Source organism: Platalea leucorodia (genome assembly GCF_965183815.1).
Source record: "Platalea leucorodia genome assembly, chromosome: 8".
In the NCBI taxonomy this organism is placed as follows: domain Eukaryota; kingdom Metazoa; phylum Chordata; class Aves; order Pelecaniformes; family Threskiornithidae; genus Platalea; species Platalea leucorodia.
This window is the reverse complement of record NC_138830.1, coordinates 55,585,372-55,603,925: the sequence shown is the minus strand read 5'-3', so window position 1 is coordinate 55,603,925 and position 18,554 is coordinate 55,585,372. Positions and strand designations below refer to the sequence as shown.

The 18,554-nt window shown below is 56.3% G+C and overlaps 1 protein-coding gene across 3 annotated transcripts in view; it reads right to left on the bottom strand.

Moving 5' to 3' along the window:
* Positions 1–4,905: 4,905 nt before the first annotated feature.
* Positions 4,906–18,554, bottom strand: part of ZNF469 (zinc finger protein 469) — a 177,399-nt gene continuing 163,750 nt past the window's right edge. For all 3 annotated transcript variants that reach the window (XM_082319293.1, XM_082319292.1, XM_082319294.1), the window contains one exon: positions 4,906–18,296. In XM_082319293.1, the coding sequence (XP_082175419.1) occupies positions 5,327–18,109 (12,783 nt within the window). In that variant the 5' untranslated portion in view covers positions 18,110–18,296 and the 3' untranslated portion in view covers positions 4,906–5,326. The remainder of the gene's footprint in view (positions 18,297–18,554) is intronic.

The following is an 18,554-nucleotide window of genomic DNA, read 5'->3' as shown; positions in this document are numbered from 1 at the left end:
ACCGGCAGGAGAACCTGGCCCTGGGTGCCACTTGTCACCTGCCTGTGGCTCAGGGCAGCCTGGGGACCTCAGCGGCTTGGGCACGGCTTGGGCACGGCTTGGGCATGGCTTGGGCACGGCTTGGGCATGGCACTCTGCGGCTTGGGCACGGCTTGGGCATGGTTTGGGCATGGCTTAGGCACGGCTTGGGCATGTCCCTTCACTGCTTGGGCACGGCTTGGGCACGGCTTGGGCATGGCTTAGGCACGGCTTGGCATGTCCCTCCACTGCTTGGGCATGGCTTGGGCATGGCTTGGGCACGGCTTGGGCATGGCTTAGGCACGGCTTGGCATGTCCCTCCACTGCTTGGGCATGGCTTGGGCATGGCTTAGGCACGGCTTGGGCATGGCTTGGGCATGGCTTGGGCATGTCCCTCCGCTGCTTGGGCACGGCTTGGGCACGGCTTGGGCACGGCTTGGGCATGGCTTGCACACGTCCTGTGCAGAGATGCTGATTCAGGGGTCCTGGGAGCTGCGGTGGCAGCAAGAAGGTTTTTGGGTTAGAACAAATGATGCGAAATGATGCTGGATGTTACTGGAGCCTGGTGGGAATGTGCGGATGAGCGGCCCCTGTGCCCCAAATTCAAGGCTGGGATTTCTCAGTTCTTATTTTTCCCGCTGTATTGATCTCCCGCTATAGGGACGATGCGCTAACTCACGAAAGGACTGATCCCCCCGTCCCTGGGGGTCAGGCAGCGAAGCCGGGCTGCAGCTCGAGGGGCTTCGCTGCTGGCAGGACGGCAGCCCCCGGGCGGGTGCATCGCCCCTGCGTTATCTCCCCGGCTCCCCCGGCGCTCCCGTCCCCACACCCCGCAGCCGCCCGGGCTCGGGGTTTCCCCGCCTGAAGGCAATTCAGCATCAAGGACACAGGAGCCCACGGGTGCACGTGGTCCCCATCACGCACATACGGCCAGGGGACGTGGGAGCTGGGGTTTAAATTCCTGCTGTGCAAGGAACAGCCAGATTTGACTCAAGAGCAAGAAAAAAAAAATATAAATCTTTAGCCCCTGCTAGCAGCGTGACAACCATGGTGGATCCCGTTATCCTCTGGGCTTTACGGAGAGGCTTAATGCACCTCCAGCTCAGAAACTTGGGTGTGCGGCTGAGAAGAAAGGCCCGCTGGACTGGGGGGGCTTGAAGAGCAAACAGCAGCTTGAGGAAAATTTAGGGTGGTGGCATTAAGCCGAGAAATCCCCTAAGGGACTCCGTGCAATGCCAGGCACCCTCTGTTCAAACCCAAGCACCCTGCGAGCCCCCCGGGGCCGGCTGCAGGGTCGTCCCCATCCGCGGAGGGTGCGGACTGGGGCCGCGGATGGTGCAGACCAGTGGGGTGCAGCCCTGGGACCCCGTGACGTGCCAGGTCCCGTGGGTGCCCCCCCCGTGCCATTGGCACCCGCCAAGCAGCGAGTTAATCTGCAGCCGGGAGAAGCCGCCCGGCTTTGCCTTCCTTTCTGGAATTACATTGATGAGGGCCTGCAATCTTCCAAGTGACAAGCGCTGCTGGATAATGCAGGACTCAGCAAACCCGGGGGCTTTCGGGAGCCGAGGGATGGGGGGGTCGCCTGCTTGGCAGGCACTGAGACCGCGGGAAGGGGATGCGGGCGAGAGCAGGCGGGAGAGGATGGGGGGAAAAAAAAATTCCACTCTCACTTAGAGGGGAAAGGGAAGAATTAAATATTTCAGCCTCCAGAGCTGCGGGGATGATGCTAGCATCTCCCTGGGGAGCAGCGTTGGGGAGGGAGTGGTACCCGAGGCGAGCATTGCTCGTGGGCTGTGCTGCAATAAGGTGGGTGCTGCTTTAGGACGGCGTCCCCGCACCCTGCCCAGGGCCCCGGGGATGGGTGCCGTCCCCTGCAGCAAACCTCTGGCTCCCAGGGAACTTCGTTTCCAGGTGCCCAGGTTATGAATCTGGAGGTGCGGGAGAGCTCCAGTAACACCCAGGCATGAAATACTCCTCTGCCTCGTAGGTTTGTTGCCCTGGTGAAATATAGTAGAGGGAAAACGTAAAAGTCCCATTTCCAGCTCCATAATATTTCCTGCCAAAACAAAGTAAAATGTGCTGCCTTAAATTTTCTGCAAAATTCTTTTGAGGTTATTTTTTTCCCTAAATTAAGCCATACTAATTATTTTCAGCCACTTTATCTCCACTCTGCAACACACCAGGAGGGTGCAGGCAGCAAGCATTTTAAGCCTCCATAAACAAAAGAGTAGTTTGGAAAATAATTCTATCAATTAATCAAATTAATCCTGCAGTTTTAGTTACAAGCCCCAAGTGGCAAGGATTCTAGCCTGCGGTTAGGAGCTATCTCTCATTGACAGCGTTTAAATGTTATGATTGCAACAGTAATTAAAGAATATAATATGCCTGGCTTTGTGTCAGCCTCCTACCTTCAGACCTCAGCGCTCTGCCGGCAGAGGTCAGCTTGAGGACAAATTGGTGATGACCAGACTGGGCCATCACCATCACCAATTAACGATGACCAAACCGGGCCATCACCATCACCAATTAATGATGACCAAACTGGGCCATCACCATCTCCAATTAGTGATGACCAAACTGGGCCATCACCATCTCCAATTAGTGATGACCATATTGGGCCATTGCCATCACCATCACCAATTGGTGATGACCAAACCGGGCCATCACCATCACCAATTGGTGATGACCAAATAGGGCCACCACCATCTCCAATTAATGATGACCAAACTGGGCCATCACCATCTCCAATTAGTGATGACCAAACTGGGCCACCACCATCTCCAATTAATGATGACCATATTGGGCCATTGCCATCACCATCACCAGTTGGTGATGACCAAACCGGGCCATCACCATCACCAATTGGTGATGACCAAACCGGGTCATCACCATCACCAATTGGTGATGACCAAACTGGGCCATCACCATCTCCAATTAATGATGACCATATTGGGCCATTGCCATCACCATCACCAGTTGGTGATGACCAAACCGGGCCATCACCATCACCAATTGGTGATGACCAAACCGGGTCATCACCATCACCAATTGGTGATGACCAAACCGGGTCATCACCATCACCAATTGGTGATGACCAAACTGGGCCATCACCATCACCAATTAATGATGACCAAACTGGGCCACCACCATCTCCAATTAATGATGACCAAACTGGGCCATCACCATGACCAATTGGTGATGACCAAACTGGGCCATCGCCATCACCACCACCAATTGGTGATGACCAAACTGGGCCATCACCATCACCAATTAATGATGACCAAACTGGGCCATCGCCATCACCATCACCAATTGGTGATGACCAAACTGGGCCATCACCATCACCATAATGTTGGGCTTTTTTTTCCCCCTTGCGACAAGACACCCGTGTCATGAGTAGGACTCGGGCAAGACGCAGTGAGGAAGAGGAGATGCACAAGCATCTTCACCACTGAGAAGCTCCACCACTTTGTGAACGATTGCAAGGTGATGGCAGCGGCACCAATGTCCTCCTGCGACTGCTTTCCAGAGGACACCACGAAGACGTACAGAGCAGCCAACTGTCCATTAGAAATACCATCGTTTGGCTAGAGACGTGTGCGGGAGGAGGGGACCGTGGGGTACGGGACACAGCCGGGGAGGGAGATCCCACAAACATCACGCAGACAGGAAATTTCTGTGAAAATATTGGAATATATTTGAAAAGATTAGTCATGTATGATTTTACAGTACCACCCCATATTTTCATCTCATACTTTATTTAACAATATTAAAGAGGCACTTTAAAAGCACACATACAACATCATAAAACGGCGTTTCCTGCTCTCTCTCTGCTTCTCTGACAAAATATCAAAATAAAAACTTTTGACAGAACACATTGCACCCAAGGTAAATTACCTACAATATTTTTATATAATACAAAGAATTGTAAAGATACATATTAACAGAATAAAGCCTCTTTTTTTTTTCCTTTGAAATCTAAAACAAAACAAAAAATAATTGCAGGACAGACGCAAAGTACTCTGACTGTTCATATCACATCAGTGCATTACTTCACCTCCTTGACTTGGGAGTATTTCAATAGTATTTTTAATTATCTTCCATGTCCTCGTTTGCACCTGAGATTTCTTTCCGGATTCAAAAGTTCGGTTGTATAACATGCTCGTTTAACGTGACGTAACCTTTTCGACACTATGGAGTACCAGCATACAGGATTTTTTTTCCCTAAAGTTGGATTATTTTAATTTTTTTATTTTCCTGCTTCATTTTCTTTTACAGGTAACGGCTACTTCCTAACGGTTCCCTTTTATTTTTCAATCAAGGAAGTCTGTATTCACATTACAAAAGAAGAATAGCACCAGTAACTGCATAGTAAAAAGCGGATACCTATATAGCCACTAACTCAATACAGTAAGATAGTTTAGAAGTGATACCGTTGAGGGCACTTGGACAGTACCGGTTCGGTGCGGTAAATTGGCACAGTTTTGTCATTGCGCAACCCCCTCCCGCCCCCCCCCCCCCCCCAAACAAAAAGAAAACACACACGCACACACACAAAAACCCTAAAAAATCAGAGTTTGTCACAAGTGTCAAGGTGCAGTTTGCTCGCGGTGGCGGCTCTCCTCCGGTTACATCGTCTACAGTGGTCAAAGAGTGGCAGCATCCTCTGAAGGGCTCCGACAGCCCCGGCAGCCCCAGAGCCGGTTCGTTATTCTCTTGACGATGTAGAAACAAATTCCTAGGGATGGCTGTCAAAATATAGGACACTCGATTCTTAATTTAATTTTTTTTTTTTTTTAATTGTATCATTTCTTAGGCCAGCTCCCAATTAAATGAATTGTACGGGATTATTTGTGCAAAATCTTAAAAAAAAAAAATTTGCTTTCTACAGTGTACTGCACCTTATGAATAAGACGTCTACGGAATGAAGTTCATCTCTTCAAGTACTTTGTACAAAGATAACACAGACACAGTCTCAAAAGGGTCTGAGATTTGCAAGTATCCTTATAACCTCAGCACTTCTGCAATAAAGCAATTGCTCTCGACGATTCAGTCTGCCCAAAGCGATTACAATTTCAGTTCGTGAAAATCATCAGCAACATCAAAGTTCTAGCATTTGCATGATAAATCAGGTGAATTAAAGTAGATTAGTAGACACAAAGCAAACTATTTCACAGAGGCTGCAGTGCAAGTTCATTTAAGCTAGACAGAGAAATCATGCTACACAAACGAATTTAATGCTTTGATAATTTTTCCCTTGCAAACGCCATGAAAGCAGCTGAGGATCACCATAAGTCACTTCCATAAATTATTCTGAAGTATCTCTTCTTAAAGGAATTTTAAAGCTAGTTAATTTTTGCCCAAAGAGTTGGCTTAGCAGGTTGTTCTGGGACTCGGCGGTGCGGTAGCTGGCCAAGCCGGCCGGCTTGGCACCCCGGGTGGTGCGCGGGCTGTGCAAGGAGCCGCGCGGGGATGGTGCCGGCCCCTTGGCCAACACTTGGTGGAGGCTCTTCCCTAGAATGGCCTTCCTGCGTTTCACGTCCCCGTTGGCGTGACGGAGCTCCCCCTTCTTCTGATTGTAAGTGTCCAGGACCATCTTCTTCAGTTGGGTGCCTGTTTTGGGCTTGGGTACCAGTTTGTTGCAGTGCGACTCCCTCCTCCCGGGGGAGAGGGCAGAAGCTTCGGCGTTGCTCCAGCCGGTGCGTTTGAGCTCGCCAGTGCTCTCGCTCCTCCCCGGGCACGGGGTCCGGGCTTTTTTCTTTTTCCCATCTCCCTCCATGTTCTCCCGGGAGCCGGAGCTGCTCCGGTGGCTCAAGGACTTGTGCTCTTTCCGCCTCTTGGGGTGAAGCTTGCCGGCGGCTTTGCTCGGCTCCATGTGGCCGTGTCTCACGGCATTGCTGGCCGCCTCGCCTTTGGGCTGGTGGCTGGTGGATTTGCTTGGGTTGCCGCCTTGGTCCTTGGCGTTAGCGCTATTGTCCTTAGCCTCGGGCACGGCTTTCTCCTTCTCCACAACAGATTGCTGAGCCTCCTCGGTGCTGCTGCCAGGGCTGCCCGTGCCGGGAGCACCCTCACTGCCAGGCTGGCTACCCACGGTCTTCTTCTGCAGGGTTGAATCTTTGGCAGCCCTGTTCAGTGTGGGCGATGCCGTCTTGTCCTTCAGGGGCAGGGGGTGGTGGGCAGCCTCTGGAGACGTGGCCTTAGATGCAGCTTCCCAAGAAGAGGCATCACTGGCAATGGGGTTGGCCCACCTGTGGATCTCCTTGGCCGGTGGAGCCTCTGCCTGTGGGGAAGGAAGCTCCGAGACCTTCTTGGCAAGCTGGAGAAATGGGATCCCATCCACAGTGTCGGTGGCTGCACTGGGATTTTCCAGGACACCTGCTATATATTCATCTTTGTTGCCTACGCTTGTTCTTTTATGGGCATCGACATAGCCACGTTTCTCGGTCAGGTGTGGAGGAGAGAGCTTTTGGTCTGTGGCCTGGTTACAAGCCAACCCAGCAAGGTCAATGGTAAACTCGGGTGAGTCCAAGAAAGGAAGTGGTTTCCCATCAAACGCTCCTTTCTCCAGCTCCTCGATAGACAGGGCAGCGATATGGCCAAGCTCCGGACTGCTGGCTGCAGCCTGTGGCAAAGACGGGGAAAGGCAGGGTGGTGGAGGCAGGGTGTCAAACTGGGATTTCTCCATCTCTGCCAGGAGGTCAGAGAAGTCACCCACCAGGTCTTCTGTTTTCATGGAGGGTTGGGGCAGAGGTGCTCCTGGGTCACTGGGTGCTGTAGGGAAGGAGTCAGGGGGAGCCTGCAGGCTGGGGCTTGCAGCCTCTACCAGCTGAAGGTCACTGGTGTGGTCCAGGTGGACCGGTGAGCTGCGCGGGAGTGAGCTGCCGTGGTGAGCAACCTTTCTCTTCTTGCTCGGCGGCATGCCCTCCCGGAGGGAGCCATCCTCTTTCACCTTCTCCCTGCCCTCTCTGGAGGCAACGCCAGGTCTCATGACCCCTCTGAATTTGAAAGTCTTGTTGCTTCCCACGAGGTGCTTCTCCATGTGCCGGTCGTACTGCTCTTTCTTGGAGAAGGTGTAGTTGCACATGCTGCAGATGAAGGACTTCTTGATAACGTGCATGACGTCTGCGCAGAGCTCACAGGCATACAGGGTGGTGTGCTTGATCTCCTGCTCCTCTACTATCCCGTGCTCCTGGCTGAGGTGGTTTCGAAGCTCTTTGGTCTCCTGGTAGAACATCGGACACTTGTGGCACAAGTAAATCTTCTGTAAACTGTGCACGACTAAGTGCCGCTGGAGCTTGAAGGGTTTGGGAAACTGTTTGCCACAGTGATGACAGTCCCTGGAAGGATCCTTGCAGTCGGGGTGCATGGGGACAGATTTTGGGGTGCCGTCGCTTTTTGCCACGTGCTCTGGAGATGGACTGGCGGATGCTTTAGAGGAGCTGGCTGCAGGTGGCTTCACTTTGATGTTGCTTTCCAAGGGGTCTTTCATCGCCTTGGCCTCCTGCTCGAGGGGCAGCTCCTTGGGGCTCTTGCTCTCTCTGCTAACTGCGTGCTTGCTGCTGAGGTCGGCGTGCCGGGACAACCTGCTGGGCTTCCGATACATGATGGTGTTGAGGAAGTGGGTGACAGCGGCATTGTCCTCACCGAAGCAGGCTGGCAGGCCCATCACGGACTTCTGCGCTTGCCCCTTGCGAGCGAACTGGGTGGCGTGCTCCCGGAGATGCTCGTTGTACATCCAGACGTCGGAGATCTCCTTCAGGCACATCCCGCAAGCCCACAGCCCGGCTTTGTTTTTGGCGTGCTTCTCCTTCAGATGGTCCCTCAGTTGCTCCCGGGAGCTGAATTTGCGCTGGACACACATGTAGCAGGTAGGCGGAGGGGAAGGGTTATGGGAGAGCTTGTGGAAGTCCAGCTCCCCTAACGTCAGGAACCACTGGAAGCAGACTTTGCATTTGTACTGCTTGTCTTTGGCCTTGATGGTTATCTCATTGCGGTTTTTCCCCAGCTTCCCATCTTCTAGCTTACTTCTGTGCTTGCTGTGCTGGCCCGGCTTCAGTTTGAAACTCACAGCGTTGTCCTCCCCATGGCCAGGAAGATCTTCGCAAGGGCCGAAGAAGCACATGTCTCTCATTTTCAGCTTTGCGTTCAGCATCTCGATGTCGATGGTATGAAATTCGGAAGAGTCTGAATCTTCGTTAGCCTTGCCATCGTAGGGCTCCTCCGCCAGGTCGGGAGGCTCGGAGCTCGCTTCTCTGAGCGAGTGCTCATCCTCAAGGTCCATCAGAGGCTCAAACATGTCCTCAGCAGAGAGGCTTTCTCCCTCCTTCTCCAGACTCCCCCAGATGTTCAAGCTGGGGATGTTGTCCACTTGGCTGTTTTGGCACAAGAAGGTTAGCATGTTGTCTTCCAGGTCAATGTCCTCCTTCCCTTGGTCAGTCTTCTCGCAGTCTGGCCTCGGCCCAATGCTTTTAGATCCGCTGGGAGCAGCATCTCCACTCTTCGCCTTGCTGCCGTGACACATGTTTAGCATTAAGGCGTCGTCGACAGAGATGGTTTCGTATTCGCAAGGGTCCTCCCTGGTGACACAGAAAGAGCTGGTTTCGCTGAGGTCAGAAGCTAATCGGATCGCGAAGAGGTCAACGGCACCCGTTGGCCGGAGGTTTACCTCGGTGACAGGCTTGGGTTTCTTGCTGCGCTTCCCATACACCCGTGTGCACTTCCTGCGGATGAACTGGTCATCCCGGGGGAACAGCTGGGAGAACGTGGAGTCATCATCAAACAAGCTCTGGAGGTCTGAGATGGCCGCGCTCTCCACGCAGTGCTCTCTGCCCAGCGGCACGTCTGCCTTCGCCCATCGCTTCGCCTCCGCAGGAGGAGGGCTGGTCCCTGGCGTGGTCTGCAGAGCGCCTTGCCCGGGAGCCTTTTGGGTGGTTTCTGAATCACACATCTCCAGCGGCAGACCCTCTTCCGCAAGAGCTGTGGGACCCTGCGGGGCACTGCTCCGGTTCCCAGCACCGCTGCCTGCTGCAGGACTGTCTCCTGTCTCAGCATCCATGTCCTCTGCGCCATCAGCACCATGATCCTGCTCTTTGCCTACCTTGCCCAATCCCTTCTCCACTTGCTTCACAAACCTGCTAACCCATTTTTTGCGAGCCTGCGTGTCTTCCACTCCATTTGGATCTTCCACCTCCCCAGGACAGGCGACTGTGCCTGTTACTGACTCCTTGCTGACCATCTCCTTTGAAGACACCATCCTGTCGCCCAGGTCCTCTGCAAGCTCAGCTGCACAAGGGGACTGTTTATCTTTTTGAGAGTGATGGCTTGAGTTGGACCTATTTTGCTCCTCTGTGGAGATGCAACCGCTTGGCTCATGCAAGCCCTCCATGATCCTGGGCAGACTGGAGCTGAGGACAGCAGCGGGAGGACCTGCATTCTTCTCCAGCTCAGATGGACCATCGGGCTCATTTCTGCTGGGAAATGCCTTTGCTTTCCTTCGTCTCACTTTCCTGTTTAGCTTCTTTTCAGAATTGCTGTTCACTTCTCCAGGATCTTTGCTTTGACTCCTTCTGCCCTTTTCTCCCTTTCTGGCTTGCCGTCCTGAGTCCAGCTTCCCAGCCGCCCCCTCGCCTGCTCCCCTCATCTCTGAGTGAGGTCCCTTTGCCTTCATCTCCCTTTGCAGAACACGTGTGCAGTGCAGCTCCTGGGACATCTCGAAGGAGATCACGCTGAGGTCGCTGAGCACTCTGCTGACCACTTCTTGCATCTGCGCGCTGGGCTCTTTCTCCAGCTCTGGGCATATTTTCTTGGGGACGTGTTCAACGGTGGTGGCCGGCATCTGTGAGCTGCAGGTTTTGTCTTTGACCGAAGTCTTCAGGCTCCTCCTGGGCCCCTTTTGGGCTGCTTTCGATGTCTTGTCTGCAGGAACCGAAGTGGACTTGGGAGTCTTGCTGGGCTGTGGTATGCCACCATTCTTGACCTGGTGCTTGACAGCTTTGTGCCTGGTCAGGCCAGGTTTGGATCGGAAAGTGGCTGAACAAATGTCACAGGTCACTGGGAGACCATTTGGCTTCTTTTCTTTGTGAACTTCATTTTGGGAAGGGGTTGGAGTACTGTTAGGCATGTTGCCCTCTCCTTGGCCCACACTGTTTAACACACAACTCCCAGCTTCTCCAGCCCCATGGCTTTTGGATTTCTCCCCTTTTAAACTCTTTCCTCCGCTCTCTGTTGTTTTGGGAAGACCAAGTCTCACCTCTGCTGCCTCTGAAAACTCGTGGCCATTTAACTCAGCAGGACCAAGATCTCCAATCCCTGTAAGACCTCTACTGACAGCAGCTGGCACCTGCTGAACAACAAAACCATTGGACAAAGCCTCTGGTTCACTTTGATGCTTATTTCCACCATCAGAGCAGCTTTCAACCTTGTTCTCTTGATTCAGGTTTACCTCTCTTTCTCTGATCGGCAGAAGATCCGTCGTGGGCTGGGTTGGGTAATCTTGGGTTTCCGGAGGAATGGAGTTAACAACCATATCTGTGACGGTACATGCTTGGTTTTCTTGAAAATGAGAGCCTGACAGCACAGGACTGGCGCTTTCGGCTACCTCTTTCCCAACACCCTCTTGGTTGAAAGGTGGCGAGCAGGGAAGAGAGCAGTCCTTCCCATGTGGTTTCTGGGGACCTTCCCTCTCCAAGGCAGAGCCCACCAGACCTTCAGCGTGCAGCAGAGCGTGGGACCTCTCCATCCCTTCTATTTCAGGTGGTCTGTAGTTACCCAAAATGCCATCAGGGAGGTGATGGTGACTGTCCTCGACTGCCTCCATCGGCACGGCCCCGCAGTGATGCAGTGAGGGAGGAAAGGCAGGTGCCCTTTTCCATGTCCCTTGCTCCACGGGGCCCACGGTGGGGTGATGGACGCGATGGCTGTTGGCCTCAGGAGGACAACTCTTCATGACGAATGAACTCGATGCGTTAAGCAGGGATGTGCCATATTTCTTCTCATCTGAGAGTTGAGTGCCGAAGCTGAGGACCTCTCCTCCCTCGGCCCCACCACTTTGCAAGCATTTGGGGTGAGAAAAATTGGTCGCCAAGGGCAGGCTGGCTGGAGATTCACCCGTGTAGTGACAACCATTGAGGGACTTCTTCTTGCCATTTCCCTCTCTGGGAACCTTTGTACTGACTGTGCCGGCTTTCGTCTCCGGCACCAAGCAGTGATCCTGGTGGAGATCCTCCTCAGAGGGACTGGGGGGGCTGGTGGGACTCGTGGAAGCACTGCGCAGGGGCTGTGCCCCCCGCTCCCCCTGATTCCTTTCCAGCCTCTCTGCGCTGCCCAGCGTTTCTTTCTCAAGCAAACTACGGCTTAAATGGGATTGCTCATGTTTTTTAAATGCCAAGGTCGCTTTGTTTTTATCTTCCTCCTGCTCTTCCATGAGCCGATCAGCTTTCTTTCCTTGCCCTGGCACTGGGGTCACCGCTGTGTTTTTGAGTGGCGAGAGGTCGTTATGCTCTCGGGAAACACCATCTGCACAGATATTAATGTCATTCGGCTCCGCATGTTCATTTGCTAAGTGCTGCAGCTCCGTTACTTTATTTTGCAGCTCCGGCTTCACAAACGTGGATTGTTTTGCATGGTAAGAGCCCATCGCACTGAATGACTCCAGCTGCTCACATCCACCAGAGAAAAGCACAGCCTCTTTCGCTGGGGCAGCAATATTTTCTGCATTGCCCCCAATGGGGACGTTCCCCTCCCCTTGGGCAGGGCAGTATGTCCGATTTTCCCCTTCCAAGGCACCACCACTTTCCTCTTTCTGCTCCGGCTGGACGCGGGCGATGGTAGAGGGGTGGCTGGGAGCAAGCAGCATGGGGAAGCATGGCATCAACAGCTCCTCTTCGTTGCTCTTCACCGTTCGGGCAACGAAGAGCTGGAGCTGCTGCAGAGGGTTGGCAGCCGTCTCCTGGGATGCCAACATTTTCTGGGAGCCGCAGTTGCTCTCCTTGGGCAGACTCAGCATATCAAACAGCAGCACTTTTTGCTTGCTGGCTTTGTCGCCGGGTCCGGGGGCTGAATAGGTGGGGGGGCTCTTCCTCTCCTCCGTTTCTTCCATCAACACAGACCCACCACCATCTCCTTTGAAGTCCATGGCGCTTTTTGCCATTTTGGGCGACTCAGGCCTGCTTAAGGGTCTTTCTTCTGTATCTGGAACCTCTTTGATGTGAGGCGAAAAGGCGAGATCCAAGGCTGGGGTGGGACCTTGCTGAAAGCCAAATTCAGGTTTATGGTTTGGAAGATGGGCATCAAACTTCTCCAGCTCTGCAGCATCAGCGAAGCTTTCATCTGCTTTCCCTGGCACAGGAAAGCTCTCGGCACCGCGCTGGCATGGCAGAGATGGCAGGGGGTCTTTGGTCGCTTCTGCTGCCTCTAGGGTCTTGGGGAACACGGTGACAACAGGGGGGCTTTTTGTCACGGGGTCTGGGTAGATGGGAGCCTCTGTTTGGTCTGGCGTGCGCGAACCGGGTAGACTTTTGGAGGAACACCCATTTTCCATCTTTCCAGGGTCACTTTCCTTGGCAGCTGCAGCTCCCCGGAGCTGCTTGCCGCTGTCTTTGGAGCAGAAACGGTCCGTGGCGAGCGGGGCTGGTGTGCATGTTCCTGCCTCCAGCGAGCCCAGCTCCACCGGGCAGGGCCAGGGCTCCCTGGGTCTCTCATAGTCCCCACGGGTGCTTGCGACAGCCGGCTTCTCGCCCTCCAGCCTCTCCCCGACGCAGAGGCTTGAACTGCCCAGCTCATCTGCCAAAAACAGTCCTTTCTCCTGGCCCGTCTCTTGCTCGACTGGCAGCGGTGGGAACTGCTCGGCCGCCTGTCCTCGCAGATGGGCAGTGACGTGTTGCTCGGGTTTCTGAAGGGCAACGGATGCCTCGTTATCCAGCTTGCTGGTTTGCAGTTGACTTTCCAGCTCTGTGACTAATCGCTTGATCTCCAGCTCATCGTCTGGTATGTTGTTCATAAAAGTCATGTTATAATCCGTTATCCTGTCTGGCAGCGGCAGGGAGAGTTGGCTGATGGGGACAGGTCCTTCCTCAGGGAATTTCTTGGCTAGTGGCTTCTCCACTGAAAGGCTGTGGAACTGATTCATGTCTTCTGGCAGCATCGGAGCCACCTCCTCCATGAGGGACCAGTCTTTCTCCGGCATGAATGGCGGATACGGTTGCTCAAATGGCAGCGGCTTGCTGGGGGGATTGCTGGGGCAGGCAAACGTTGTCACATAACTGTCCTTGCTGGCAGAAACGCTCTCGTACAGTGGCGGATCAAACTCGGTGACGGGTAGCTCTCCAAATATTGAAGAGGAATCAAAGCTGAGAGGGGAGGAGACCTTGCCCTGCGGCGTTTCTGCGGCGTAGGGGGAGATGATGGCATGCTTCTGCTCAAAGGAGCTGGTGTTGATGTCATCCCGGCATAAATACACGTCATCCATGTGCGAGGAGCCCAAGGCTGGGGGCTTTGAGAAAAGGTTGTCATCGTAGTGACTGGGAAGGCCTTTGGGATCGAAAAACACGTTGTCGCTGCTGACGTATGGATCGGGCGCCTTGGCAGTGAGCATCATCCCCACTGCATCCCCCCCGTATGGGGCAACCGCCGTGGGATAGTCCTTCCGACCATCACAGAGCCCCTGTGCCTTCAAGTATTTGATGCCTGCTTCTGAGTAGGCGGCACTCACGTTGCCAGGACTAGCTTCGTTACCGCCGTGGGATGGAGCAATTAGCTCTTCTGCACGGTACTTCAGCCCATCGCTCGTGAAAGGGGCAAACTGATGCCTCTGGTTGACCGTGGTCAGCTCGGGTGAGTCCTGAGCCTCCAGGGTGGGTTCTCCTGCCTCACCCGTCTGCTTTGCTGCTCCTTTGGGCTCTTCTGCCCCCTCCTTACAGGAGAGCCCGACGGGGCTCCTGCCCGAGGCGGTCGTGCTGGGCAGCTGCCTTTCCTGGGGCTCCTCCTTCGCACAGTCCATCGCAGCAACATCTGGTTCGGTACTCGGACGTGTCCTGGAGCCTGCTGGCAAAGGTTTGGCTGAGCCAAACCGCCTGCTCCCCCTGGAAAAGTCCTCTTTGCTCTTCTGGCTCTTCTTTGGGCTCCCGTCCTCGGGAAGGATGAGAGGAGTCCTTGGCATGCGTGCTGGGCTGCCCGAGCGCCTCCTCCTCTGCGTCCCTCCCTTCTCGCTGCCCGAGCTGGCCCCATTAGCATGGGGCGGGCTGGTGCCCGTTTCGCCGGGCACACTACCGCTGTGGTTGCTGCCAGTAGACGACTGGCTGCTCCGTCTTCGGACCCTGGCGGCACAGTCCTCTTTCTCGGCATCCTCCTGGCTCGGGACCCCCCTGTGCTCCTGTGCCTCCCTTTTCTGACCGTCCCTTTTCCGGCTGTAGCTCCACGCTGGGTCTTTCTCTTTGGCCCTCTCACTTCTTCCCAGGCGTTTCTTGCTAAAGCTGTACCTGGTCCTCCCGATGAATGTGCCATGTTTCTTCCTCCCCCGGAGCTTGCTGCACTCTGCCCCATCATCATCTGAGTCAGAGACATAGTCGTACTCCCGAAACCTGCCCTCTTTGGTGGCTGGCACCAGCCTCTCGGTGACCTGGGGGAATGGCGCCTGCTTGCTGCTCTTCACCTGCAGTTTGTGGAGCTTGTTCTTCTGCTGCACGATCTTGTGAATGAGCTCCTTGCTCCATGTCCCGCTTCGGGGCTTCCGCTTCTTCGTGTCCTTCATGGAGAACCGGGGTGGCTTGGAGCTCTTGGCGGCAACACCCGGCCCCACCTCGCTCTTCGTCGAGGGCTCCTGGCTGAGCTTCCTGGGATGCTTTTGGCTGGAGGTGGATTTGGAGGAGGTGGTGGCCGGTGGGACGCTGTTCTTCCTGCCCGCCCGCAGCCTGGCCGTCCTCTCTGCTCCCGCTGCCCCGGGATCCGGCTCCTGGGCTGCCAACAACCTCCGTGCCACCCTCCCCTTGTGAAGGTGCTGCTTTCCTGCCCCTCTCTTCACCTGCTCCCCACCCGGGTGGCTGTCCTCGTGAAAATAGCTGGCCTTGGGCTGGCCCCCTGCCTTCTCCTCCACTGCTGCCTGCTTTGATTTGCTTTCCGAGGCCAGGGCTTCCTTCGCCTTGTGGGACATCCCATTGCCGGCCGCCTTCACGCCCGTCAGCTCCTCGTCGGCAAACACATCTATGAAGCTGCTGTCGATCTCGGGGTTATCCGACTGGTACCCCAGGCCATTGAGGGCTTCGGTGATCAGGCTGTCCAGCTTGGCATCATCGATGTCCAGGTCCGAGGCGGTGAGTGGCAGGGAGCTGGCGGTGAGGCCGTTGAAGAGGCCACCCTTCAGAGCATCTTCCTTGCCCTCGCTTTTGCTTTCCCCATCCAGCAAGAAGTCATCGCTCTTGTTTAACACCAACAAATGCGCTTGGGGGTCCGGAGAGAGCCCCAGGCTGGGGGGCTTGGGGGGCTCTGGGGGGAGCGCTTTCCGCCCCTCGGCTGCCCGGGGAGCATCCTTGCCCTCTCCCTGGGGAGCGGGATGGGAGGCGCAGAACTGGCGGTGCTGCAGAAAGGAGGAGAGGTTGCTGTAGTTCTGGTCACACTGCTTGCAGGTCAGGAGCACATCCAGCTGGTCCAGGCTGGCACTGCTGAGAGAGCTGGCCAGCAAGTGATGGGAGGAGTATGGCGGCGGAGGCTGCTCCCCATCCAGCCCATCCGAGCATCCCTTGGCCACCTCCACACCGGCTTTGTGGAAGGGACTCGCCGGGGCGCATTTCAGGAGGCTGTCATCTTTCAGGGCATCAGGAGGGAAGTGGAAGGCCTTGACGGAGTCCGGGGGGTGGTAATGAAGCGAGCCTGAGCTCAGGATGTCAGAGGGGTGGAAGGGTTTGTTGCTGTCCCTGGGATGGCAGGGGTGCTGGAAGAAGGGAGAGGGGGTCAGTGCTCCGGACATCTGGCTGTCTTCGAAGCCAGGGTTGAGCGGGCTGCTGGACATGGGGGAGAGCGACGAGCAGGTACTGCCGCAGGTGGGGTTGGGGACAGGAGATGGCAGCGGGGACTCGCAAGGCGAGGCAACCACCAAGGCTGACGGTGGCAGGACCAGCGCTGAGCCCGACGAGCTCCTCGAGGGAGGAGGAGGACCTGCTTGACCCATGCTGTAGAAGAGGACTTTGCTTCTCGAATCGCAGGCGGGAGACCCTGGCTCCTTCCCACTTTCGAAAGAGAAAGCGCCCGTCGAGTTGGGGTCTCCCCTCTGGATGCCGAGGCTCTCTCCCGACAAGAGCTTTTTGCCGTGGTACCCCGGAGAGTTACTTATGGGGGGCCCTTTCTGGGCTTTCCCGCTCCCCTGCCATTCCGACGTGCCCAGGGGGAATGGGAGCTTCTGGCTGGTGATCTGCCTCGACAGCTCTAGCCTGTTTTGACCGGGCATTGCAGAAGTGAGGTGTATTTGCTGCCAAGGCATCCTGGCATTTTTCTGCCTGTGCTGCCTCTGCTCGGGGCCAGACTGGCACTCGAATGAGAACTGGTTTCCAACAGGGTTTGAATAAGGTGCTGAATTCTGATCCATGGGAGAAAACGCCTTAGTGGCACCTTCCCAAGCTTGCACAAGCCTGGGGTGGGTGGGTGCTGTAGTGGGAATGCTTGTCTCGAAAGGCACGGATCCTGCGCTGGCGCTGCCCGCGGGGGAACTGCAATAGGCTTTGCTCTGAAAGTGCACTTGGGAGAGAGAGTTTGGTGGCATGTTCCTTCTCAGAGGGCTGCTCTGGACCAGCAGCCGCGGGCTGGGGACACTGTCTTTCGCTGAGGCTTGCCTCTTACCGACTGGCTTTGGCATACTAGGCGAGTGTAAACTAGACGGAAAAACAGCTTGGTTTTCTTGGAAAGTGCTTGGGTTTTGTTCGATAGCACCAGACGACGAGAGAGCACCATTGGGGTTGGCGGGATGCTCGCTCCTGCCCTTGCAGCACGGCAGCGGGCCGTGGTGCGGGGCCGGCGGCGGCGGGTGCAGGAACGCTGGCAGCGGTGGCGGTGGCGGGGCGGGCAAGCCGTACAGCCTGCCCTCGGGAGATACGCTCTCGTAGGAGCTGCCGGTCAGTGCCTCCTCTTGCCACTCTCTGGAGGACGAGTGGAAGGTGAAGGCGCCGTGAGCCAGCTGGCCGGCGGCGAGCCCCACGTCCAGGTACTCCTGGCTCCCTGCATCGCTGCGGTATGGCTCCTTCCCCGAGTCGTGCAGCAGCTGGAAGGGGTACTGGCACGGCAAAGCCCCCAGTCCGTGGGCGCCGGCTTTGCCGCCCTCGGGGAAAGAGCTGGGCTTCTGCACCGAGACCCCGTAGCTAGCACCGGCAAAGCTCTTCTCCGGGGAAGGCCAGGAGTCGGACCCGTTCGCCTGAAACTCTAAATAATGTAGCTGCCCATTGGTGCCGGGGCTCTTGAGGGGGATGCCGGTGGCGGGGGGCTGCCCTTTGGGGCCGTGGCGGGGAGCGGGCTGTGAGGTATAGTTGGCGGAGGTACGGCCGGCGGTGGCATCGGGGAAGCAGCGGCCGAAGCCGAGGTCTTCTTGCCGGAGCTCGGCCTCGCGCTGGGGGATGCTGGGCACGTGGAAGCGGTAGCTGCCGGCCACGGGGCCGTGATTCGCCTCTGGCTTCTTCGGGGGGGTCACCTTCTGCTGGGGGTAGGCGATGCCGATGGTGGGGTTCGGCCGGGCGCCGGCGATGCTGAGCCGGTAAAGCTGGTGGTGGCCCCGCTCGCCCTTCCCCGAGCGTCGGCTGCGCTCGCGGGCTCGACCCTTCCCTGGGGGAGACTGGGGACCGCCCTTGACCTCTCCCCAGGTGCCGTCGTTGCCAAACTTGGGTTTGCAATGGAGGGATTTGAAGTCGATCTTTCCCGCTTGCTGCGGCCGGATCACGGCTTCCCGCTGGCTGTGGGGCTCCTTCTCCTTGGGGCCGGGGAAGGGGGACGTGCCCTCCCCACCGAGCGCCTTCCCATCCTTCTCCCCGCAGCCTTCAAAGCCAAAGTCCTTCTCGGGGTCTTTGGGGCCGGCCTCAGTATCGCCGATGGTGTAAACATGCTGGGTCTCTCCAGTCATGATACCGAGGTGGGGGGAAAGGCTAGAAAGCCCCGTTTTCCCGTCCCGCTGCGAGCTGCCGTCCCTCCGTCACGGGCCTGGTCCTCCGCCGACGGGCACCGGGGCGGTGAGAGGGGCAGCGGCTCCCCGGGGCCGGGGCGGCGCGGGGTCCCGAGCGCCGGCGGGGCTCTGCCGCATCGTTTCCGACCTGGAGAGGAGAAAAAAGAGAAAGAGCGGCCGTCAGCCGGGGAGGGGGCCAGCGGAGGGAGGGGAGATATTTTGGCCCCTTTTCTTGGCGCTGCGGTGGGGAAGGGGACGGAGGAAGGGGCCGCGCAACCCCCTCGAGCAGCTCCGGGGCAAAACCCTCCAGCTTTGGCTCTTCAAAGGATGCTCGGAGCATTTCATCTTTGGCAAAAGCTGCTGAGGGAGGCACTTTTTTTCCTCCCGGGGAAGCTATTTCTGGGTA